Source organism: Eucalyptus grandis, chromosome 5 (assembly GCF_016545825.1).
Source record: "Eucalyptus grandis isolate ANBG69807.140 chromosome 5, ASM1654582v1, whole genome shotgun sequence".
NCBI lineage: Eukaryota > Viridiplantae > Streptophyta > Magnoliopsida > Myrtales > Myrtaceae > Eucalyptus > Eucalyptus grandis.
This window is the reverse complement of record NC_052616.1, coordinates 14,058,696-14,084,361: the sequence shown is the minus strand read 5'-3', so window position 1 is coordinate 14,084,361 and position 25,666 is coordinate 14,058,696. Positions and strand designations below refer to the sequence as shown.

Here is a 25,666-nt window from a genome sequence, read left to right as displayed (position 1 = left end):
AAGTACAATTGAATCTATAAATAAAATAATTTTCTTATCAAGTATGAGTAACCAGTACCTTGAGGTTTAAGCCTCCTGTGACATTGTTTCATTCCTTTATTTTTCTTTAAAAGAAATCTCAACATTAACCATAACCAAATCTACACAAAATATAAATGCCCTTTTTATAACATAGCTCATTTTGGTTTCTCCTCAATCTTCTTTTTCACCACCAATTTCTTCTTTTAACTAAACGCATCCTAGAAGTTATGAGGCAACAAGCCTAACCGACGATGAATTCTGAAAAAAATTCTTCATACGGCTTTGAGGGTTCCCGCGTCTCTTGTTATCAACCCCATATGGATGATTGGAGAAGAATCCCATTGAATATTACAGTACAGCCATGTCTGGTTCTGCAGCAAGCATGACCTACCTACCACGCTAGTCATTTATATACAGAACATAACAAGAGTAACTCTACATGGAAAGTAGGTTTAGGACCGCCCCAAAAACCTCAAGATGCCCCCATTTACGAAAGTCCCAAGTAGCATTTTGGACCACTGCCTATGTATGGACAACGATACATTAATGCTCTTTGGTCCCTACTGAGTTCAAACATTTAAGCACATTTGAATCGGGCCTGTCCACTCAAGTCCACCTGATTCATATCCTGGATCCACCCAAATTCAATGTTCTTTCTTTAGTCACTTTGGCTGATCCGATTGCAATGAACCCGAAGAGGTACACTGCACGTGATGCTAGGTATATTAAGATTGATCTTGGGATGACCAGACATCATAGCAATTTGATATCTCTTCTACTGAAAATTTAGCACGACTTTTGTTATTCGAAACTCGGAATTGTGCTCTTTCAAATTAGTTAGTATGCCGATGTCAAAAAAAGTCCCATCGAACGTAACTTTGTAGGACGGCTATGCTTGAAATAACAGGAGGATATGATTTAAACAAAACAAAAATTAATTAGGAGGAATTCCAACTTGACCCAACTTGATCATTCGAGACTAATCATGCGGCTTGCTATAAAGAAAAAAATTGCAGTAGTTTTGACTTTTTCAATTCCTCATGATTTGTTTAATATAATAGAATGGTGTTTCTTAGAATATGTGACTCATGCTCTGCTTGTGAAGGAGTTGTGGATATCGATAGGGATGAGTAATACAAATTAACCGAATTGAGAATCGTCCAAACGAGCTGATTTTAAGCAGTTCCCAAAGACGCTTGGTTCATGCTTTCATAAAATTAGAATCGGTGATTTTCGGTCTGGTTTCCAATTCTTGGGGAAGGGGGAATCGGACTGACAGACTGAATCGGTCCCATTATTATTATTGTTTTAATCTTAAGACCTAAATGTAAATCTAATCGATCGCCACTGTGAGTCCTCCACGCCTCCTCTCCTCGAATCTTCCGACGGCGAAATCGATCCCTTTCCGCAGCCTCTCCCCGTCGACCCATTTTGCCCTCTCCTTTCTTCTTGGGATCTTTTTCTATCCGTTACTTTGCAAAGCTTAAACAGTCGGTTCTTGTCTGCATTCCTTGGATTTCTCGGATTCTCGGAGGAGATGAGCGTCCTGGGTGTTGCGTTTTCGTCTGTGGTAGCGATTGTGTCAGCTTTGTATGCACAGACCCATCCATCCGCATAGCGCAAGAGGCCCACAAGAGATTTGCTTGTATGACGTGGGTTTCTCCACGAGGCTTGAGGCACACTGAACAAAATGGACGAGCAAGGTGGGGGGATTTGCCATCCAATACACTACTGAGACATGTCCCTCGAACACAATGAACAGAGGTTTTTTCTGAGAAAAGCCCAGCATTGCCTCAAGCAATTGTCTGGCACCTTGGGCTTTCCTGTATCCTCGGAATGCCACTAGGGTTTAGTTTAAAAATTTTGTTCCAAAACTATCCTCACTTATTTTTTATTTTTCCTTTTTGCTCTTGTGATATCACTGTTCATCTTCTTCTCCATTGAGTTGACTGGCGTGATTGTGTGTGGCTGTGAGGGGTTAGTGACGGGCTAGAGAGAGGTCGGTGTGGTTGACTGTCGCTAGCCAATCGTTTAACCTCGATAAGTCGTGGCGACCCTAGATCTTGTGTGACCTTTATGAAGGGCCGCCTGAGATTGCGTGACCAGGCAACCCTCGTCGTGTTCACCGTAACTTGTGGCGACCCAGATCTAGGTTGTGCGCCCCTCGCTAGGGGTCGCCCGACCCCATGTGGCCCTCGCCGGTTGTCTCTAATGGTCGCTCGACCCTAGGCAGCCCTCATTGATTGTCTCTGGGGTGGCTTGAGGTTTTGCAATCTTAGATATCGGCCGTTGGTCACAAATTTCGATTGTCGGCGGTCGCTTGCCCTTTGCTAACCAACTTTTTTCTTTTTCTTTTGAATGCATTTTTCTCTTTTTTTCTTTTTAATCACATTTCAAACACTATTTTGCTTAAAGGTATTTCATAATGAACTTTCAGATTATAAGTTAAAAAACACAATTTGTAAATTGTGTTTGGAAAACTCTTTTAACTTAAAGTCTTTTGCATTTTCCCAAATACTTTCTCCAAAAATCCATCCAAACGCACCCAAAATCCCATCCATTCATATTGGCTTTTCATGTGATATTGGGCTATGCCTAAATTATTCCCATGTAAATACAAAATTTTATTCTTTTTTTAAAGGTTAATATTAAGAAAAGCCTCGTATTAATATACATGTAACAAATTTGCTCTTCACCAATCTTTATTAAATTTACTTTCAAATTACTACATTGGATGACACATGACATTTGGTAGGTATGTCTTTGGTTTGTTATAAATGTACCAGTTCATGATTTTTTCATGATATTAATCCAATTTAATGAAAACCAAGGCTAAATTTGACGCAAATGTAACGATTTAGAGTTTTTGGTGTTAAAAAATCAATTTGGGGTAAATTTATTTATTTTGAATTTTCATAAGATTAACTTTTTTTTTCTAAAACTAAAAGATTGTAAGAATGTGTTGGTTTCAATAAGTCTCGAATGATTTGATCAAAAAGAAAAAAAGAAACTCTCGAATGATCATATTAGGTTGTGTTAGAATTTCTCATAAGTAGACTTTTGTCATGTTCGAGTCATATCCTCGTGTCATTTCAAGCATCGCCACCCTACAAAGCTAGATTCGACGAGACTGCTTTCTTATTCAAACAAGCACAATTCCGATGTTCAAATAATTGGCGTCGCATTTGATTCTCAACAGGACAAGCCATTGCATTGCTATGATATTCAGACGTAGTGACATCATTGTTAATATGCCTAGCATCACATGTAGCGTATCTCTTCGGGTCCATCAGGATCGGGTCGGGCAAAGAGACGAAAAGAAGAACATCAAATTCGGGTGGATCCGAGATATGAATCAGGTGGACTCGAGTCGACCGACCCAATTCAAATGTGCTTGAATGTGTGGATTCAGTAGGAACCAAAGGAGCATTCATGTGTCGTTGTCCATACATGGGGAGTGGTCCAAAATGCTACTTTGACTTTGGTGCATGGGGGGGGGATCCTGAGACTGTCAGGCCAGTCCAAATCCTACTTTCCATGTAGAGTTACTCTCATTATGTTATGATATATGGTTGATTAGCATGGTAGGTAAGGTCATGTTTGCGGCAGCTGTACCAGACAACCCTATTTAATTCAGCATTTCCAAAGGACTTTAATTGCGTTCGGTTCAGCATAGTCCAATGCAAATGCTGAAAGCCTAAAGTTACTTGGAGAAATGCAATTGTGTTTAGTAAATTTTTTTTGCAAATGGACTTTGAGTTGAACGTGTGTTTGGTAAAGAAAATTTTTGCAATGGGCTTTGATGGATTTTTTTTTCCTTCTTTTTTTGAAAATTGAACTAAACCCTTTGCCGCACTGGCGAAGGGCTGCCTCCTTTTTCAATTTAAAAACAGGGGCAAAATCGGAAATATGAAAAATTAGTGAGGGTAATTTTAGAAGAGAAAAAATAATTTCAACATTCAGCGGAATACTGAAAACCCAAAACTAATCCCTGCTAACTTTGAACTTTCAGCATTTTAATGGTAAGTTGAAAGTTGAAAACTAACAAAAAAATTGAACCAAATGGCCCAAAGATTTCAGGGCTTTTAGAGAAATGGAAAGTTCCATTGGAAATCTTTGAATCAAAGGTAGCCTAAGTCCCCCAAAGTCCTTTAAAAAAAAATTAGGTATTTGGAAATGCTAACATTTTTGGCATGCTAAGTGAGGATTTAATTTTTTTTGTCTTTCCAATATTGCCCTCATTGATAATCGGGTTTTTTTTTTGTGACCTAGGAACCTCGTACAGCCGGTAGCCGGCGAGTAAAAATGCCGTTTATCGTATTCTTCCTTGGATTTGTTGGTCCATTGGTGAAGCTCAATTGGTAGAGCTCAGCCACGGGTGACTAAATTTGGCTGCCAGAAAGCCTTGCTTGAGGTTGCGCAAGGCGGCATAAGGTTGGGCGATCTTCGACGTTGTTTAGGTTTTGTGACCCGAGCGTTGCTGCTTGAGGCTGTGTGACCTCTGGCAAATCTTAGGTGGCATTGTTGGGGTCGCTCGACCTCGCCTCCCCACTACCACCATCGTCGCCACCGGTCGCCTCCCTACCACCATTAGTACCACCATCGCCAGCAGCTCAAGTTGCCTCCCCACGATTTTGCCCTCTTCGACGTATCTGCATCTCCTCCTCCTTTTTTCTTTTGCTTTTTCTTTCATCTGAAAGTTACTTTACAAAATATACACCAAAATAAGTATCCAAATACTCTTGTCTTCACCAAATATCTACTCATTTAAAAATACTTAAAGAAATGCAAATCTATTTTCCTAAAGTTGAACCAAACGGCTCTCTGCTACAGCGGCTGCAAACATGATCAAGTTCCGTCTCTTGGGCCCCTTGGGCTAAATCACAACTCCTGACTTCCCACCCATGACCTCCCACCCCCAAAACGACGGCGCTCCTCCGCCCCTCGACCGCCGCCCGCCGCCGCCGGTCCTCCTCCTCCGGCATCCTACTCAGTTCTCCGTCCTCGACCGCCCCCTCCCCGATACCTTCCGCTTCCTCAAGCCCTGGAAGTCGCCGCTTCCCCTCGGCGACTTCCTCTCCTCCGCCGACGCCCGCGCCGCCGAGGCGATCCTCACCTCCGGCATGACGCCGGTCACCGCCGAGATGCTCCGGCGGCTCCCGGGGGTCCGCCTCGTCGTCACCACCAGCGCGGGCCTCGAGCACATCGACGTGGCGGAGTGCCGGCGGCGCGGGATCGCGGTCGCCGACGCGGGGGACGCGTACTCGGAGGACGTGGCGGATTTGGCGGTCGGGCTGCTGATCGACGTGCTGAGGAAGGTCTCGGCCAGCGACCGGTACGTGAGGCGGGGGTCGTGGAGCGGCGAGGGAGAATTCGCACTCGGTTCGAAGGTAATCGAGCTCGCTCAATCTCTTCACCTGCATCTGACGATTCTTGTCGTTAATGGTTGTTTAGGTGAGTGTTTAGCAATCATGACAGGAGAATTAGGTAAAAGCAAGTTCTAATGGAACGTGCAAGAGCCGGCATTTTAGTATTCGACAATTTGAGAACTGAGTTTCGCCATTGATGAATATGTGCTCTCTGCTGCATAATGTCAAAGCGTCGGACTGTAGGCCGTGGAGAGATTGATGATTAGCTTTTTAGCTGAACACAATCATTTGACTGCGGCGCGATATGCACTGTATGGATTGACTTTTGGAGAAAGAATAGGTGAATAGGACAAGCATAGTTTTCGCTACTTTCGCTGTCAATTGGTCTGATCAGGTGGAGGATGTTTACACCGAGCAAATGAGCCCCTAAGTCGAGATTGGGTTTAGTTGCTTTCCTTTGTTCAACTCTAACGGATTCTATTTCCTTAAGTTTTTAAACTACAATTGATCTAATAGTGTTCTTGTGCCCGACTAGAACAGTAAATGTGATGGGTAAGATCTTCAAGTTAAGATAGATGATTCGACCCTGGAATTTATCTTTCATGGGGAGTTCGGTCTGATATGTTGTTTGATGGAGTTATATGGTCTAGACTTGAGCATCCCTGGCTTGGCTTAATAAATTCAATGGTGCAATTACTGGTATTTTTTTGCCATATGTTATGATTTGGTCACTCCATGTTTTACAGCCATGGGTAAAGTGTCTTATATCAACGCGATTGAAATTATGAATGTTTATCTTCTCTTGAGAATGTCTTTGCTGATGGAATTGACTGTGTGAAGTACTGTTGGACAATCCATTGAGGGTCAGTAACATAAGGCCCTCTGAACTGGTTGACTGAACTCATGCTTGTGTGGTTTTCTTTCGCTAGTGAGGTGTAGATGTAGAATAGTATGTCATCATTGATCTAGTAGTGTTCATTTGTCCAACTATAACAGTAAATACGATGGGTAAGATATTTTAGTTAAGATAGATGATTCTGCCCTGGGATTTATCTTTGATGGGGAGTTTGGTCTGATATGTTGTTTGGCAGAGTTATATGGTCCTAAGCATCCTCTGGCTTGGCTTAATAAATTGATTGGTGCAATTACTTTTTTTTTTACTAAATGTTGTAATTTGGGTCGTTCACACCATGGCATAAAGTGTTTTATAGCAACGCTATTGAAATTTTGAATGTCTATCTTCTCTTATGCTGATGGAATTGACTGTGAAGCACAGTTGGACAATCCATTGAGGGTCAGTAACAGAAGTGGCATAGCGTAGGGCCATTTGAACTGGTTGACTGAACTCATGCTTGTGTGGTTTTCTTTCGCTAGTGAGGTGTAGAATTATTCCATTTTATATGACTTGATCTTGTTGTCTCAGTTATACATGAAGTGTAAATAATATTTTGTCTACTTGTGGTGATAATTTCACTTGCAGCTGGGAGGCAAGAGAGTTGGAATTGTTGGATTGGGAAGGACTGGCTTAAAAGTTGCTAAAAGGCTTGAGGCCTTTGGATGTGCTGTTTCATATAACTCGAGGAAGGCAAAGCCATACGTTTCGTACCCTTTCCATTCCAATGTCTGTGAGCTCGCCACTAACTGCGATGCCCTAGTAATCTGTTGTGGCCTGAACGAGGAAACCCATCACATGATCACTAGGGAAGTACTATTGGCTTTGGGGAAGGAAGGTGTGGTTGTTAACATTGGGCGTGGATCAATTATTGATGAAAAGGAAATGGTGCAACTTCTAGTCCAAGGAGAGCTTGGAGGTGCTGGCTTAGACGTGTTTGAGAATGAGCCCAATGTTCCTGAAGAGCTCCTTGCTCTTGATAATGTCGTGTTATCCCCACATAGAGCTGTTTTTACCCAGGAATCCCTTTCGGATTTATGTGATCTGGTCATTGGGAACCTGGAAGCTTTCTTTTCAAATAAGCCCTTGCTTTCCCCTGTGTTAGATGAGTGAACCAGCTGTCCACCATCCCATTTACAGTTCAAGTCCTGAGGGACGGGCCCGGTGAGTCTTTTTATGAGAATCCTAGAATTTGATCCATGGTTTGGTTTCCACTGACGGACTGTAGAGTGCAAAATGGTCGCTGGGTTTTAGCAATAGTTATTATTCATATATTCATGATGCCACAAAGATTGGAAGGGGAAGAAACAAAGAAGGCTTCTCAGGCATCTCTTTGGAGATTCTTTTTCTAATCCTTAGCGGGCTTTGATTGATTGCAAAGCCTTATCATGCAATGCTTATACCGCGTGGCATGATAAGGCGATATCTCCCCAAACCTATCCGGAGTTCTTGTTTTTCAAGACACCGTGCATCAGCTCATACAAACATCACCTGGTACACTTCCTTGCGTGTTTGGATGGTTGCTCCGGGCAGTTGCTCCGGCCCTACAAGCTGCATATCATCGGTCTCGGCTTCAGATGATTGATGCTTTGGTTGGAGACAGAGCAGAGCCCAACTTCAGCTTTTGCTACTAGCAGATTGTGGAAATTCAGGAGTCACGGTAAGTTTGGTGAACTGGGAAAATGGGGTAAACAAGAAATGATTGTTCTTGCTACTTTTTATTCATCAATCACCAGATCACTTCATAGAACGAACATATTCTGACTTTGCATTTTCCTCTGGGCCCAGAGAATTAAAAGGCTTTCCGGGCGTCTCTTCCTAAGAGGAGAGAGCTTTTGCGGATTAGGAGAGTCGCACAGTATCTGCGCTTTTTGTAGTTGCAATGCTCGTTGCAGCTTTGATGGGGCCTAACGGGGAAATCTTATTCAGGAAATTTTTTTGTCCCTTTTCAGGTTAGGAAATTTATTTTTCTAATTTTAAGTGTACATATTTTCTTTCATCATAAATGATTTTTTTATGAACTGATCATTTTCAGCAAACTCAATGCGTAGAACTTCAGAAACTAATTTGTGAATAATTCTTATATTCAAACAAATTTACCTAATATTTCAAGTGATACAACTGATATTTATTAGGAAATTATTTTCTGAATATTTTTTTTCCACAAAATAAACCGAGCATAAAATTCTATAGACTCTTAAATTGCTTTAATTGAGCTTAAATAAACTTACAAGACAAATTAAATGAGACCTCCCCCGCCCTTAGTAATTGGCTTGAAAACAAAGTGGAATTGAATGTACCAAGAGTCGATTGATTAATAATAGCGAAAATTTATCATCTCCAATGGATGGACTCGTATTAGGTTTGAAGATAAACTCCTGTATAATTTATGGTTAATCTGTATCTCGAAGGCACTCCTTAATCGTATCTTTCATAAAAAAATAAATCAATGAACCTCCTATAGCATTGTTTTATTCGTTTTTTTTTTCTTTTAAATCTCCCACATTATCCATCATCAGATCAACTAAGAATATAGATATCCATCCTTTTTTCGTTTCTTCTCGACTTTATTTTTTATCAATTATCCTAACAGCTACAGCGACTTCTATGGCGGCTCCGACGCCTCCGGCACCAGGGGTAACCCCCTAGATGCCCCTCCCACTCCTGACATTATTTGCCTCCGAGTAATGCCGGTCACGAGAGTTCGCAAAACTCTTTATCAAATATGGAATCGGATTGCCAAATTGAACCGAGAACCGGACCGGCTAGTTTAACTGAAGTCTGGTCCCTATTTGAAGATTCTGCAATGTTAGTGTCTCGATATGTGACATCAGTACAGTATTTGAAGAGGCGGATGATATTAACCTGTCAAATTACTCTCATTTTTCGATCGAGATCTGCCTATTCACTCGTGGAAAATGTTACGAGCGGGGCTTGTGGGTACGGGAACTTGTAAAGCCAGGGCTACAGCGTGAACACGGCGGCCCTGAGCTCGGCGCTGTTCAGCAATGGGCTGAGCTGCAAGGCATGCTTTGAGATCAAGTGCGCGGACGACCGCCGGTGGTGCCGCTCACTCGGGGAGCCCCTCCATCTTCATCGTCGCCACCAACTTCCGCCTAACTACGCCCTTCCCCAAAGACGAGGGAGGGGTGGTGCAACCCTCCCTGCCCGTACATCGTCCTCGCCATTCCCCACGTTCCTCAAGATCACCGAGTACCGTGCCGGCACTGTCCCTGCCGGTTTGTTTCACGGTTCAATCTGGTCATGAGTTGGGGGTCTGGCTTTCGTCATATGCTGAGTCAAAAAGATCAAAGCATGCAATAAGTGCAGTGTACTTACCAGCATGTGTCAAAACACGTTACGGAAGTCAGGCGTGATCTGCAATAATTGAACCCGTGATCCTTAAAAGAGAAAAAGGATGCTAAAACCGGCATAAGATCTGTACCTTCGTTTGAAGAATGTGACAGGACCGAGAGCTTTTACTGTAGACAAGATTGATGTTGGTGTTGGAGCTTTTAGTGTTTCTCGTGAGTGGCGACATGATTGATGCCAGTTTTATGGTACGAGGCTGCCAGCATTCAGTCAGTTGTAAGGTGTACGAGGTTTGGTGGGCATCGCTACTTTCGTCTTCCCATGGCCTCCTACCCCAAAACGACGGCGCTCTTCCGCCCCTTGGCCGCCGTCCCCCACTGTGTGCGCTCCTCCTCCAGCACCCCCTCGAGTTCTCCCTCCTCGACCGTACCCTCTCTGACAGCTTCCGCTTCCTCAAGCCCTGGAAATCACCACTCCCCCTTGACGACTTACTCTCCTCCGCAGACGCCCGCCTGGCCGAGGCAATCCTCACCAATGGCAGGGCTTCGGTCACTGCCGACATGCTCCGGCGGCTCCCGGGGTCCGCCTCGTCTTCACCACCAGCGCGGGCCTCAACCACATCGACTGGCTGAGTGCCGTAGGCGCGGGATCGTGGTTGCTGGCACGGGGACGCGTACTCAGAGGACGTGGCAGATTTGGCAGTCGGGCTGCTGATCGACGTTCTGAGGAAGGTCTCGGCGAGCGACCGGTACGTGAGGCGTGGGTTGTGGAGTAGCGAGGGAGAATTCGCACTCGGTTCGAAGGTATTAGTGCTCCCCCAGTCTCCTTACCCGTCTCCGACAATTTGACAACTGAGTTTCGCCATCGATGATTATCATGTACTTTCTTCTACATTACGTTAAAGCTTTGGCATCTTAGCTGAAACGTAATCATTACGGTGTAATTCGCTCCGTATGGATCAGCTTCTGGAGAAAGAATAGGTGAATTGGACAGCATCATCTTCGCTTCTTTCTTGAGGTAGAAGTGTTTTCTTGATCATACCACTATCGATTGATCTGATTGGGTGGAGGATGTTTATACCAAGCGGACGAGGTCCTAAGTCCAGAACCTTAACTCTTCGGGCTGGCAAACCGTGATTGATTGACGATAAGCAGCCATCATCAGAACGAGGGGTCTACCTTCGAGTTATTCTAGACCTAGATGTCTTGTAGTGGGTAGCACTACTAATTTAAGGGATAAAGACTTAAACAGATCCGTCAAAATGGGTTATTGACCAATTTCTTAACCCATATGAAGGTTAAGTGGGTCATAAACGAATTAGTTATATTAAGTAAATGTGACCCTCGGTGACTTTTTGATTTTTCTGTAACTTTCCAGCCACAATTTGACTTCGATTTCTTAATGAAAGTTGGAGAGCATATCTGTAGGAGTAACATATAAAAATTTAGCATAAATGGACAAGATTTGGTCGACGAAATGATTTTTATACGGAAATGCTAAATCTGGAAATTTTACAGAAACTGTAGCAAGAAATACCGAAATTTTTACTCTCGATACGTATGGAATTTGACTTGGTGTTCTTCATGATATTTGTTCCTTTAGGTCTCATTGATAATGTATCAAAATTTCATAATTTTCTGAGTCCATTTAATATTTATTTTAAAATTTCTACCAGAACTGTGCATTGTAAAAATCGAGTGCTCTATCTTCGAATTTTTCACAAAGGTGTCCGAAGGTGAAGGTGTTTCGAATGGCTATGTGAAATGATGGTATTGGCTGTGGATATTTGTGCAATATTGAGATGTGTTAGAGGGTCCATGAGGCGTCTCGTTTTAGCATTTGAAAATGCTTTGGTGAATTAAAATGCTAAATTGTTACCGTTGAGCCCTCGGGTCAACAATACCTCAGGAGTCGGGATGCCCAAAGGATCGAGTGAGTCGATGCCTTGTGGATGCCCAGTGGCCTTAAATGGCTGAATGCCGGAGGTTATTCCCCGGGAGCTTTGGGATGCCCGGTAATATGCTAGTCGATACGTAAATCCGGAGGGCCAGGGTAACCATTTTCATGGGAGGCTGTTCCTCGTGATGCTAGGTGGGGTACGAGATGCCTGGATGCGTGATTCGCTCTAGATGCGCAGTGGCCTTAAATGGCTGAATGCCGGAGGCTTTTGTAATGCCTGGAGGGGTGCGAATGCTGGAGGGACGCAAACATTGGTCCTCTGGGGATGAAACCTTTTGAAAAATAAAATGAATGATTCCATTAAAAGTGTGTGTGGGTCTGGATATAAGGCTAAGTATATGGCATGAAACGGAACGTGACGTTTCGGTTTGACCCTATGATTGAGATTTGTCTATCTTGGATATGTTGCACTACACATTAGGACTACATTGTTATTACATTGTTATTACATTGATGCTTTTTATGATTTTGATACATACCTATTGTTAAATTTCTTGTTTTGTCTACCATACTTGAATCTGGATATTAATAGTAATGCTTGATATAGCTTGAGGAATCTTTTACTATTGAGTGGTTGTACTCACTCCTTTGGGGATTAACATTTCAGATTAAGAGATGCCTCTCTTACTGGTCACACGTGGTACTTTCTATGGCTTACCGTCCGATGTTGAGGTTGAGTGTTTGGAGCATTCCTGTGTTGGTGTTCGTGGATTGGTGTTCATCCATGTTCAAGTTTTAGTTATGTATGATGTGGGTCTACCTGATGGCCCTGTAGTTCAGGAGTTCCTGTCCGTGCATGTTCGTCCCGATGGGATTATGATGGGGATGTTGCCACCGCCACCAGTTGATGCACTGGGCTGGGTGTGATTGTGAGTGTGACTGGTAGCGGATGACACTTTTTGGATAGCCGACATTGGATGATGGATCGGTGTACATGACTGATGTGGGGTCGAGTACTTTTGGGTTATAGCCGAGCTTAGTAAAGCCTTGGCCTTTTGATGTACCGACTCTTGATGTCTGATTAAACTATGTAAATAAATGTGTTTCGGCTCTATATATATATGAAAGGTGTAGCTGGTGTGCATTGCATTGTATTATTTAGTTTGAGCACCGATCCATCATCTAGTGTCGGCTATCCAAAAAGTGTCATCCGCTACCAGTCACATGCACAATCACACCCAGCCCGGTGCATCGGTTGGTGGCGGCAGCATCCCCATCATGATCTCGTCGCGACGAACATGCACAGAAAGAACTCCTAGACTACAGAGCCATCAGGTAGACCCATGTCATACATAACTAAAACTCGAACACGGATGAACACCAGTCCACGAACACCAACATAGGAATGCTCCGAACACTTAACCTCAACGTCGGACAATAAGCCATAGAAAGTACCACGTGTGATCGGTAACAAAGGCATCTCTTAATCTAAAATGTTAGTCCCCAAAGAGGTGAGTACAACCATTCAGCAGTAAAAGATTCCTTAAGCTATATCAAGCATTACTATTAATATCCAAATTCAAGTATGGTAGACAAAACAAGAAATTTAACAATAGGTATGTATCAAAATCATAAAAAACATCAATGTAATAACAATGTAGTCCTAATGTGTAGTGCAACATATTCAAGATAGATAAATCTCAATCATAGGGTCAAACTGAAACATCACGTTCTATTACATGCCATATACTCAGTCTTATATCCAGACCCACACACACTTTTAATGGAATCATTCATTTTATTTTTCAAAAGATTTCATCCCCGAAGGATCAATGTTTGCGTCCCTCCAACATTTGCACCCCTTCAGGCATCATGAAAGCCTCCGACATTCAGCCATTTAAGGCCATTGGGCATCTGGAGCGAATTGCGCCTCTAGGCATCTCGTACCCCACCTGGTATCACGAGGAACCTCGAGGGCCTCCCATGAAAATGGTTACCCTAGCCATCCGGATTTACGTACCGACTAGCATACTACCGGGCATCCCAAAGCTCTCGGGGAATAACCTCCGGCATTCAACCATTTAAGGCCACCGGGCATCCACAAGGCATCGACTCACTCGATCCTTTGGGCATCCCGACTCCGAGGTATTGTTGACCCGAGGGCTCAACGGTAACAATTTAGCATTTTAATTCACCAAAACATTTTCAAATGCTAAAACGAGACGTCTCATGGACCCTCTAACACATCTCAATATTGCACAAATATCCACAGCCAATACCATCATTTCACATAGCCATTCGAAACACCTTCACCTTCGGACACCTTTGTGAAAAATTCGAAGATAGAGCACTCGATTTTTACAATGCACAGTTATGGTAGAAATTTTAACATATATATTAAATGGACTCAGAAAATTATGAAATTTTACAAGTTATCAATGATACCTAAAGGAACAAATATCATGAAGAACACCGAGTCAAATTCCATACGTATCGAGAGTAAAAATTTCGGTATTTCTTGCTACAGTTTCTGTAAAATTTCCAGATTTAGCATTTCCGTATAAAAATCATTTCGTCGACCAAATCTTGTCCATTTATGCTAAATTTTTTATATGTTACTCCTACAGATATTCTATCTAACTTTAATTAAGAAATCTAAGTCAAATTGTGGCTGGAAAGTTACAGAAAAATCAAAAAGTCACCGAGGGTCACACTGTTCTTCACAAAACAGTCCATTAACTTAATGAGAGTTTTTCCTACTCCTTGAATTTCGACCTCCAACATCCTCAATCAAATAGATACAAGTGTATTACACTATAACACAGCCTTATCACTTCCAAAAATCCTCTATAGTCAGATTTTTAAATTCTTGTTCCATCTCAAATTCAAAATCCACAATGCATGCCCTGTTTTTCCTAGTTTTCTTGATCTAATCTTACATGTCCAAAATCCAACATGCAGCTCTAAAATTTCACCTTTCTCACATCCACCAACTCTTAGCTAGATAAAACAGCAAGCAAAACATAGATTGAAGAACTTCTACTTGCCTTAAACCTCTCTACTCGATCGTTGGCCAAAAACAATGGTTCGGGAGGGTCTCGGCTTGGCTCAACGGCGGTGCGGATCAGCGGCGTTAATGGCGGCAGCTTGGACACGGCGGAAGACGGCCTTCCTCTTCCCCCTCACGGCTCACACTCGCGCCCTCCCTCTCTCTCTCTCTCTCACTCGCCCAAACTCTCTCTCTCTCTCTCGGCCGCACTCTCTCGAACAATCCGCCTCCCCCTCTTCCTTTTGTTGGCTTAATAGCTAGCAATCATTGGATTTTGCATGCAGGTGACAAGTGTTCTCATGAAAAGGACAAGTGGAAGGTAAGCATGGACAAGTATGAGTGACTTCTTTCCCCCTCCCGCTCCCCCTTTTTCTTCTTTCGGTCGACCGCCTCTAGGGCCCTCATGGGCTGCTTGGGCCCGAAAAAAAATTGAGGCCAAAAAGGGTCTAATCAAATGGCTCAAAATCTTTAAAATATAAGCCCATAGTTTTTGCATCATTAAGAAGCATTTTATTTTTTCCAAAGAAAAATCAATTTACATTCCCATAATCAATTTGTTCCGTATACAAGGATGTAATCAAAATTCTTGTGTGCCGTCCAACATTCTCTTTAAAAAATCTTATTCTTTAAATTTCAGCACGCGTATTCCTTACAAGAGACCGAATTTCATACTTTCGGTTCGAATTGAAATATTAATCAATCATAGTCCAAAGATTTTCTCTAGTTAGATTTTCTCTAGTTGAATGGTTGATCAATCCATTGCTTAACATACTATGCCTGTCATTTATACCATTGCTATAGTTTGCTAACACTTTCATCAATTTGGTCATGACCGTCACTTGTTCGAGGGTCATTGAAATTCTTGGATCCAATAGTAAACAAGTCGTAAATGGGTTTAAACATAATATGACTCTCTTTTTCCTTTTTCACCCTTACTTGATTTCATGCTCGTTCACTCGCTCTCCAATTGAGTGTGGGTTTTTATAAATTGGGTTAAATACGGAATTGTCTTAACAATATAGTTTGAGTTGATTATGTATTGGGTATAGATCACTAAATTTGCATTATATAAAAATGGCCCAAAATGAGTTAAATATGTTTATTTGGGTTGGATTACTATCAATCCGACCCAAACATCAGATGTCTTATAGGGGATAATACCATATGCATGATAAGCTTTTTTTTTTGTCACGAGGGACAAGAAAACCTCTCTATTAATAGGTGATCTATTTAATGATTGGATTTAGATGTTCCCTCGTTCAACTCTAACGCATTCGACTTCCTAAAAATTTTAAACTTCGATTGATCTAGTGTTCATGTGTCCGACTATAACAGTGAATATGATAGATAAGATCTTCCAGTTAAGATAGATAAGTCGACCCTGGGATTTATCTTCGATCGGGAGTTTGGTCCGATATGTTGTTCGACAGAGTTCTGTGGCCTTTGAGTATCCCCCGGCTTGGCTTATTAAATTCTATGCTACAATTACTGATTTTTGTTTTATCAAATTTATATGTCATAATTTGGGGAGAATTCATTCCATTTTATATGACATGATCTTACTGTCTTAGTTACACATGAAGTGTAAATTACATCTTCTCTAATTGTTGGATTGGGAAGGATCGGCTTGAAGGTCGCTAAGAGGCTCGACGCCTTTGGCTGCGCCGTTTCGTATAACTCGAGGAGGACGAAGCCATACGTTCCGTACCCCTTCTATTCCGATGTCGACGAGCTCGCCGCCAACTGCGACACTCCGTGATCTGCTGCGGCCTGAACGAGCAAACCCACCACATGATCACTAGGGAATTGCCGTTAGCTCTGGGGAAGGAAGGTGATTGTTGACGTCGGCCGTGGATCGATCGTCGACGAAAAGAAGATGGTGCAGCTTCTAGTCCAAGGAGAGCTCAAAGGCGCCGGCTTGGATGTGTTCGAGAATGAGCCCGACGTTCCTGAAGACCTCCTCGCTCTCGGAAACGTCGTAGTATCGCTGCACACGGCTGTTTTCACTCCAGAATCCTTCTCGGATGTATGCGATCTCACCGTCGGGAACTTGGAAGCTTTCTTTTTGAATAAGCCCTTTCTTTCCCCTGCGTTAGATGAGTGAACCGGCCGCTCCGGCCGCTCCATGTTGTCATCCTGTGGCCGCAGGATGACAACATGGTTTCGTCCCATTGGATTTGTTGTTAATCCTTTTGTTTATATTTGATGGGCTGAGATGTTATATGAGTTAGTTATATTCAGTAAATGGGCTTAGAATAGTAAAGCTTAAAATAATAAAGGTCTTAAATAGGTCAATAACTTATTTAGACTTGATATACCTTTATGACTCTCTATCTTCCTCTCTCTAGTCCTCTCTCTATTTCGTGATCGTTCACTCCATGTTCTTACCTCAGTTTGAGGGGAAAATTGTCTAAAAAGTCTGAAACCTTTTAAAAATTCGCCAATGTAATTATTTTAGTCAATTTTTATCGGAAATTACGACATGGACATCAGCCGTTTTATGCAGCACGGCTAGCGTTGACGTGGACAAAATTTAGTGATTGTTAAATGATTTATTAATTTTAAATATTTAATTTAATTTTTCTTTTTATTTTCTTTCTTTTTTTCTTTTTTCTCCTCCTTCCTCTATTGGCAGCCCAACCTTGGCAAAGATCGAAAACTAGCTTGTGGCTATGACTGGCGAGGATTACATAATGCCTGCTTTGGGCAAGGTGAGTCTCGCCTAGGGTTGGCAAGGTTCCCTTGTCAATTGTAGCTTCTGATTGGTCGCTAACCAATCGTCAAGGTTGCGCAACTAGTGGACAAAGGAGGAGAGAAAAAAGAAAAGAATAAAAAGAAAAAAAGAAGATCACAAACATATTATAAAAATAATAAAATTTATCCACATTAGTGTCGGTAATGTTATATAGGATGACCAGGCGTCTATATTAATGACTTTCGCCAAAATTGACTAGATTAACAAAATGTGAAAAAATTTAGGAGTCGATTAATAAAATTAAAAGGTTTAAGATTGCATTTTGAACAATTTTCATTTAGTTTGAATATGAGTTTTACTATATTGGCAAGGATTGGTTACCCTTGCCTCTTTTTAAACTAAAATAATGGTGGTAAGTAAAATGACGTCAATAATGTAATGGCGCCAAATTCCTCCGCAGTCTCCACGACTTTTCCCAAGCAATGGCAACGGAATCTCTCTCTCTCTCTCTCAATCGCTACTCTTTGACTTCCCATGGCCTCTCTCCCCCGAAACGACGGCGCTCCTCCGCCGCCCCCCCCGCCGCCGCCCCCGCCGCGCGTCCTCCTCCTCCGGCACCCCCACCACTTCTCCCTCATCGACCGCCCCCTCCCCGACGGCTTCCTCTTCCTCAAGCCGTGGGAATCCCCGCTCCCCTTCGACGACTTCCTCTCCTCCGCCGACGCCCGCGCCGCCGAGGCGATCTACTCCTCCGGCAGGGAGCCGGTCACCGCCGACATGCTCCGGCGGCTCCCGGAGGCCCGCCTCGTCGTCACCACCAGCGCGGGCCTCAACCACATCGACCTGGCCGAGTGCCGGAGGCGCGGGGTCGCGATCGCCTGCTCGGGGGACGTGTACACGGACGACGTGGCGGACTTGGCCGTCGGGCTGCTGATCGACGTGCTGAGGAAGCTGTCGGCGAGCGACCGGTACGTGAGGCGTGGGTCGTGGAGGAGCGAGGGTGAATTTGCGCTCGGATCGAAGGTTTTGATGCTCGATTAATCTATTTATCTGTCTTTAACAATTTTCGTCGTTGATAGAATTTAGTGAAAGTGAGCTTTAATTGAATGCGCAAGTGTCAGCATTTTCGGTAATCGACAATTTGAGAACTGAGTTTCGCCATTGGTGATTATGTGCTCTGTTACATTATGTTAAAGTTTCGAACTTTAGACTGTGGAGGGAATGATGAGTTTTCTTGGGTATACACAATTCATATGACAGCCGGCGCGATGTGCTTTGTACTGATCAGACTTTTGGAGAATGAATAGTTGAATAGGACAGCATGGTTTTCACTTGCTACTTGATGTTAGAAGTAGACTACTGCACCATTAATTGGTCTGATCAGGTGGAGGATGTTTAGACCGACCGGATGAGCCTGCAAGTCCGGACCTTTAGCTCTTTGGGCTGGCCAACCATGATTGTTTGGTGAGAAAAAGCTATGATCGGTATGAAGAGTCTATCTTCTAGTTTTTACGGACCTCACACACTAGTAATTCAAGATATAAAGACTACATGCATGAAAAGCTTTTTTGTCATGATGGGCAAAAAACCCTCTCTATTTATAGATGACTTTTGAAAGATTGGATTTAGTTATTGCCCTTTGTTCCACTGTAACACATTCAACTTCCTAAATTTTTATAATTTTGATTTATCTAGTGTTTGTGCATTTGATTATAACAGCAACTATGATAGGTAAGATCTTCCATTTAATGTAGATGTTTAGTTCCCAAGGTTTAGCTTTGATGGGGAGTTCAATTTGATATGTTGTTCAATAGAGTTATAGGGTCTTGAGCATCCTCTGGCTTGGCTTAGTAAATTCGGTGGTGCAATTACTGATTTTGTTGTCGAAATTGTAATATGGGTTGCTCCATGTTTTGCAGTCTTGGCACAAAGTATATTATAGCAAGGCAACTGAAATTGTGAATATTTTATCTTCCCTGGAATTGACTGCGACATGTAGGGTGACTAACAGATGCGGCATAACATAAAGTCCTCTGAACTGGTTGAGTTAACTCATGCTTGTGTGGTTTTTTGTTACTATTGAGGTGTAGATGTAGAATGTATGCTGTCGTTTATTTCCATGATTGAGGGAGAATTTATTCCATTTTACACGACTTGATTTTATACTGTCTTAATTAGACATGAAGTGTAAATTAGATCTTCTCTGCTTGTGGTGGTAATTTCACTTGCAGCTGGGCGGCAAGAGAGTTGGAATTGTTGGATTGGGGAGGATTGGCGAGGAAGTTGCTAAAAGGCTTGAGGCCTTTGGATGTGCCATTTCATATCACTCAAGGAAGAAAAAGCCATACGTTTCGTACACTTTCTATCCCAATGTCCATGAGCTCGCCACTAACTGCGATGCCATTGTAATTTGTTGTGGCCTGACTGAGAAAACCCACCACATGATCAATAGGGAAGTACTATTAGCTCTGGGGAAGGATGGTGTGATTGTCAACATTGGGCGTGGACCGATTATTGATGAAAAGGAAATGGTGCAACTTCTAGTCCAGGGAGAGCTTGGAGGCGCTGGCTTAGATGTGTTTGAGAATGAGCCCAGTGTTCCTGAAGAGCTCCTCACTCTTGATAATGTCGTGTTATCACCGCATAGAGCTGTCTATACACCGGAAACCTTATCAAATTTATGCGATCTCGTTGTTGGGAACTTGGAAGCTTTCTTTTCAAATAAGCCCTTGCTTTCTCCTGTTACCACCGCTAAACTCGATTCAGTTGGCTTTTCCTGAAGCAGTCTTTCTACGAACTTTGCTCTCAATATGTGTGCCTTGAGGGCATTTGTTTTGCATCACTACAAGCATGTTTGGTGTGGCTAACCAAACTCTTCGTGGCCATGGGATGGTAATAATACGATCATCTTGAAAAGGAGCCAACCAGCTGTCTATTATATTCTTCCCTGTGATGGTTTCATCCTGTTGGATTTGTTGTTAATCCTTTCTGAAATTGGCGAAAGCCAACTGATTGTATGATAATCTGTCTGGTGCTACGAAGAAGCCGAGGAAGGAAATAGAGGGGAGAATGATGATACTGGGTAGGGCTTGTTTTAACTGTCACGTTTGTCATTGGGTGCAAGACTCCAGAATGGGGACTTGTTGATCACTGAACACTTCTCCATGAAATTGAAAATAGATGATCAGATCTTGTGTTGTGTATGTAGCTCTAGTTCTCTAATGTTGATGTCCTGGAACTTCTGTAATATTGCGTTTTCTTTGGTGGCAAATATGTTCTGAAAAGTTTGCACTTCAGGAGGAAATCGACTCTAGATGTTGGTCCAAACCAACCCTTTTAATGAAATAGAAATTTAGAATTGCCTAAAGATCTAGTAGGATCGAAGATACAAGATTTCGATGTTATGTTAGGAATGGATTGGTTATTCTCACATCAGGCTATTGTTGATTGCTTTCCAAATGAAGTTGTCTTTCGATATTGAAGTCACCCCAAGTTCTCTTTTTCTGAAAGTTGTAAAGACGCTTTTTAAAAAAGAGTGATCTCTGATGTGTGAGTGAGAAAACTGTTGAAAAATGATTGTGATTAATTCTTTTAATTAGATGAGTTGTGGTTATTTGGCTTGCATAAAAGGCACGAGTAAAGATGTCCTAAAGCTGGAAAATGTTCATATTTTTAGAGAGTTTGTAGATATGTTTTTCTGGGTACTTATTGGGTTTGCTTCCTGATATGTATTGAACTGATACTTGGTACAACATATATTTCTAAAGCACCGGATTACATCCTTTGAATCGAAAGAGTTGACAACGTAGTGTGATATCATATGCAAGACCACTTCTTATAGGTGCGTAATTTGAGGACGAACCTTATGGAAGCTAGTGGGCCGGTAATAAATTGGCCCTAAGAGGGTGAAGAGTGATCATCAGAACAAAAGGGCCAAACAAAGAACAATTTCCGACAAACTTGCAGGATGGCAAAGGATGAAAGGAGTTGAATTATGCATTGAGTAGGGGATGGCATTATTTAATTATATATGTGAAATTAGAAAGAAATTTTTTTACAAAAGCCACCATTTAACATAACAACAATGTTAACCATTAGTGTTATCCTAGTGGCTACATTTCCAACATGGAAGGGAGGGGTAGGGGTTTGAATTCTTATATTCTCATAAATTGAGGTGGGAACGAATTAATTTCAAATGTGGATTTTGATTCTCTTGATAAAAGTCTGAAAGTGAAAGTTAAAATATGAGTAAAGTAGGATCGATAAAAAAAAAAAAAAAACATAACAAACAATGTTTAGCATTATAATTCTAATATTAAAGTTCCTATTCATATGTCAAAAGAAAAAAATCAAGAGAATTGGTACGAGCCGAGTCAAACTTGTCACGGTAACGTAATGGCGCCAAATTCCTCTTTTATCATCTTCCCCAATTCGACCGTACACTCTTCTCCATCACTACTCTCGACTTCCCATGGCCTCTCGCCCCGAAAACGGCGGCGCTCCTCCGCCGCCGCGCGTCCTCCTCCTCCGGCACCCCCGCCACTTCTCCCTCATCGACCGCCCCCTCCCCGACGGCTTCCGCTTCCTCAAGCCGTGGGAATCGCCGCTGCCCTTCGACGACTTCCTCTCCTCCGCCGACGCCCGCTCCGCCGAGGCGATCCTCACCTCCGCCAGGGCTCCCGTCACCGCCGACTTGCTCCGGCGGCTCCCCGAGGTCCACCTCGTCGTCAGCACCAGCGCGGGCCACAACCACATCGACCTGGCCGAGTGCCGGCGGCGGGGGATCGCGGTCGCCGGCGCGGGGGACACGAAGTCGGAGGAAGTGGCGGACTTGGCGGTCGGGCTGCTGATCGACGTGCTGCGGAAGGTCTCGGCCAGCGACCGGTACGTGAGGCGAGGATTGTGGAGTAGCGAGGGAGAATTTGCCCTTGGATCGAAGGTTTTAGTGCTCGCTCAATCTATTTATCTGTCTCTGACGATTTTCGTGTTAATTTTTCTTTTGGATGACTGTTTAGTGATCATGAGAGGATGATTAAGTACAAGTCAAAAGTGATCATGAGAGGATGATTAAGTACAAGTCAAATTTAATTGAATGTGCAAGAGTCAGCAATTTAGGAACCGACAATTTTGAGAATTGAGTTTTGCCATTGATGGTTAAGTGCTCTCTGCTGCGTAATGTTAAAAGCTTGGGACTCTAGACTGTAGATAGATCGATGATTTCTTTTTGGTGAACATGATCATTTGACAATGGTGCGATGTGCTTTGTATCGATCAACTTCTGGAGAAAGAATAGTTGCATAGGACAAGCATGGTTTTCACTTGTTTCTTGATGTAGAAGTGTTTTATAGATTATTCAACTATTAATTGGTCTGATCAGGCGGATAATATCTCTACCGGGCAAACGGCTGCTGAATTGAGACCTTTAGCTCTTTGGGCTTGCCAATCAAGATTGTTTGATAAGAAAAAGCTATGACCGGTACGAAGGATTGACCTTCTAGTTATTATGGACAGGAGGTGTCTCGTAGGGGGCAACACCAGTAATTTAGGGCATAAAGACTGTGTATGGATGCTTAAATTGTTTTCGTCATAAGGGCAAAAAAACCTTTCCATGAATAGATGATCACTGTAAAGATTGGGTTTGGTTATTTTTCTTCGTTCAACTCTAAAACCTTCAACTTCCTAAATTTTTTAAATTTTGATTTATCTAGTGTTCACCTGTCTGATTATAACAGTATGTATGATAAGTTTGGTCTAATTATGTTGTTCAACAGATTAATGTGGTCTTGAGCATTCTCTGGCTTGGCTTGTGCAATTACTGATTTTGTTGTCAAATGTTGTAATATGGGTCACTCCATGTTTACAGCCATGGTGACAAGTATCTTGTAGCAAGGCATTTGAAATTATGAATGTTGTGTCTTCTCTTGAAAATGTTTATGCTGATGAGTATGACCGTGAAGCACACATGGAAAATCGATTTAGCGTCAGCAACAGATGCAGCATAACATAAGGCCCTTTTAACTGGTTGACTTTGCTCATGCTTGTGTGATTTTCTGTCACCTTACATGAAGTGTAAATAATATATTCTCTACTTCTGGTGGTAATTTCACTTGCAGCTGGGAGGCAAGAGAGTTGGAATTATTGGATTGGGAAGGATTGGCTTGGAAGTTGCTAAGAGGCTTGAGGCCTTCGGGTGTGCTGTTTCATATAACTCAAGGAAGAAAAAGCCATATGTGTCGTACCCCTTCTATTCCAACGTCTGTGAGCTCGCCACTAACTGCGATGTCCTTGTAATCTGTTGTGGCCTGAATGAGCAAACCCATCACATGATCAATAGGGAAGTACTATTAGCTTTGGGGAAGGAAGGGGTGATTGTTAACATTGGGCGTGGACCAATTATCAATGAAAAGGAAATGGTGCAACTTCTAGTCCAGGGAGAGCTTGGAGGCGCTGGCTTAGACGTGTTTGAGAAGGAGCCTTATGTTCCTGAGGAGCTCCTTGGTCTTGATAATGTTGTACTGTCCCCGCATGCAGCTGTTCTTACCCCGGAAACCGTATCAAATTTATGTGATCTCATCATCGGGAACTTGGAAGCTTTCTTTTCAAATAAGCCATTGCTTTCCCCTGTGTTGGATGAGTGAGCCAATTGTTCCGCTGGTCTATATTGGGCTCCTGTTACCACTACTGAAGTCGATTCAGTCAGCTTTACCCCGAAGCAGTATTTCTACACATTGGTCTCAATACATGTGCCTTGATGACATCCGTTTTTTATCACCACGAGCCGTGCTTGGTGCAGCTAACCCACTATCTGTGGCCACTTGACTGTTGATTATATTCTTCCTGTGACGGTTTTTCCCATCCTGTTGTATTTGATGATCCTTTCCACAATCGGCGAAAGCCAACTGATTGTATGGTAGTCTGTCAGGTGCTACAAAGAAGCCGAGGACGGAAAGAGATGATGAGTGATGATACTGGTCGGCCTTGTTTCGCCTGTCGCATTTGTCATTGGGTGTAAGACTCTAGAATGGGGTCATGTCGATTGATTACTGAAGACTTCTCCATGAAAATGTAGACGGTATCATAAGATCCTGTGTCGTGTGTATGAGCTCTGGGTCTGATCTTGATGTTTTGCAACTTCTTTATCTTTGAGTTTTCTTTTGAGGATTAGCATATTGGCACAAAAGTGGTGCCTGCTTTTCTTGTAGTTGCAATGTTCGGTGCAGCTTTGATGGAGTCTCATTGTATAGAAAGGATGGTCGCAGCTCGTGAGCGTCACGAGCGCGAAAGATAGTTGGCGTCGCACCGAGGATGGATCCAAATTGACCCGACTCTCTCTTTTCCACCTCGATGATGTTCTCAGCATGAGTGCCTCTTGGTTTTGTAATTTCATGCTTGCTTGTGATTGTGTAGTGTCTAAAATCGACGTGTGGAGCTCTGGAGTACCATAACTTTGCACAAAGGGACACTTAAAGTGTCATAACTTACGGAAGGTACACTTAAGTGTTAAAATCGGAGTAAAATGGTTCACTTGAGTGTCAATCCGGTCAAAATGTCGACGTTGTATTTTTCCGGCAAACGGAGCCCAAAACGACGTCGTTTTGCATGCTAACGTAGCTAAATAATGCGTAGCTAAAATGCAAAAACGGTGTTGTTTTGGGCTAACGTGGTAAAACAATAAAAAATGTTAATTAAATTAAATTTAATTAAAATATTTAAAAAATAATCTTAAATTTTTTTAAAAATTATTAAAGAAAAAGAAATGGGGAGGTGGTGAGGATCAGCCCTTAGTTGCCACTCCGCCGCCGCCGGGAAGGGCCGACCCTCCCCCGGTGGCAAGGGCTCGCGAGCCCTCGCCACGGCCCGCGATCTAGGGAGGGTCGCGGCCCTCGCCCAAATTCGGCGAGGTCGGCAACTCTCGCCGGTCGAGCCAAGGGCCGCCGCCCGCCGAGGCGCGAGCCCTTGCCTCGATCAGGGGGCGGGTCGCCGGCCCTCACCGGATCCGGCGACCCTGCGACCCTCCCCCTGTTGCCGGCCCTTCCGGTGGCGGTGGGGGGCGGCGGCGGGCGATCCTCGGCCACCTCCCCCTTTCTTTTTTTTTTTTTTAAGTTTTTAATTTTAAAATTATTTTTACTTTTTATATTTTAACTAAATTTAATTTTTAAATTATTATTTTTAAATATTAATTTAATTAATTTATTATTATTTTTACCACATCGGCCCTAAAATGACGCCATTTTTGTATTATTTGGCCACGTTAGCGTGCAAAACGGCGTCGTTTTGGGCGCGCTTCGCCGAAAAAATGCCACGTTGGCATTTTGGCCGGAGTGACACTTTAAGTGATCCGTTTTTCTTCGAATGTGGCACTTAAATATATCTTTCATAAGTTATGGCGTGTCCCTTTGAGCAAAGTTATGGCACTTAAAGCGTTTTTT

The 25,666-nt window shown here is 42.8% G+C and overlaps 3 protein-coding genes and 1 pseudogene across 4 annotated transcripts; all 4 read left to right on the top strand.

Moving 5' to 3' along the window:
• The first annotated feature begins 4,881 nt into the window (after nucleotides 1–4,881).
• Nucleotides 4,882–8,226, top strand: LOC104444304 (glyoxylate/hydroxypyruvate reductase HPR3). Of its 2 annotated transcripts, XR_005550978.1 has the most exons (3): nucleotides 4,882–5,411; nucleotides 6,871–7,942; nucleotides 8,071–8,226. XR_005550978.1 is itself a non-coding variant. In XM_039312250.1 (2 exons), exons 1-2 carry the CDS (start codon nucleotides 4,926–4,928, stop codon nucleotides 7,393–7,395), a joined length of 1,011 nt encoding a protein of 336 aa, XP_039168184.1. In that variant the 5' UTR covers nucleotides 4,882–4,925; the 3' UTR covers nucleotides 7,396–8,226. The 2 variants fall into 2 exon arrangements, 1 of the variants encoding a protein (XP_039168184.1); XM_039312250.1 differs by having other exon boundaries at nucleotides 6,871–8,226.
• A 661-nt stretch (nucleotides 8,227–8,887) lies between these two features.
• LOC120293151 lies at nucleotides 8,888–16,646 on the top strand (annotated as a pseudogene).
• Nucleotides 16,647–17,737: 1,091 nt separating this feature from the next.
• LOC104444303 (glyoxylate/hydroxypyruvate reductase HPR3) lies at nucleotides 17,738–20,541 on the top strand. The gene is made up of 2 exons (XM_010057960.3): nucleotides 17,738–18,260; nucleotides 19,469–20,541. Exons 1-2 carry the CDS (start codon nucleotides 17,772–17,774, stop codon nucleotides 20,015–20,017), a joined length of 1,038 nt encoding a protein of 345 aa, XP_010056262.2. The 5' UTR covers nucleotides 17,738–17,771; the 3' UTR covers nucleotides 20,018–20,541.
• A 1,131-nt stretch (nucleotides 20,542–21,672) lies between these two features.
• Nucleotides 21,673–24,404, top strand: LOC120285877 (glyoxylate/hydroxypyruvate reductase HPR3-like). The gene is made up of 2 exons (XM_010060139.3): nucleotides 21,673–22,176; nucleotides 23,351–24,404. The coding sequence occupies exons 1-2, from the start codon at nucleotides 21,709–21,711 to the stop codon at nucleotides 23,873–23,875; spliced, it is 993 nt and encodes a 330-aa protein (XP_010058441.1). The 5' UTR covers nucleotides 21,673–21,708; the 3' UTR covers nucleotides 23,876–24,404.
• The last annotated feature ends 1,262 nt before the right edge of the window (nucleotides 24,405–25,666 follow it).

Coding starts and splice junctions, on each gene's coding strand:
- LOC120285877 (XM_010060139.3), top strand. CDS start 21,709: ATGGCCTCTCGCCCCGAAAACGGCGGCGCTCCTCCGCCGCCGCGCGTC. Junction 22,177..23,350: donor AATTTGCCCTTGGATCGAAG/GTTTTAGTGCTC, acceptor TTTCACTTGCAG/CTGGGAGGCAAGAGAGTTGG.
- LOC104444303 (XM_010057960.3), top strand. CDS start 17,772: ATGGCCTCTCTCCCCCGAAACGACGGCGCTCCTCCGCCGCCCCCCCCG. Junction 18,261..19,468: donor AATTTGCGCTCGGATCGAAG/GTTTTGATGCTC, acceptor TTTCACTTGCAG/CTGGGCGGCAAGAGAGTTGG.
- LOC104444304 (XM_039312250.1), top strand. CDS start 4,926: ATGACCTCCCACCCCCAAAACGACGGCGCTCCTCCGCCCCTCGACCGC. Junction 5,412..6,870: donor AATTCGCACTCGGTTCGAAG/GTAATCGAGCTC, acceptor TTTCACTTGCAG/CTGGGAGGCAAGAGAGTTGG.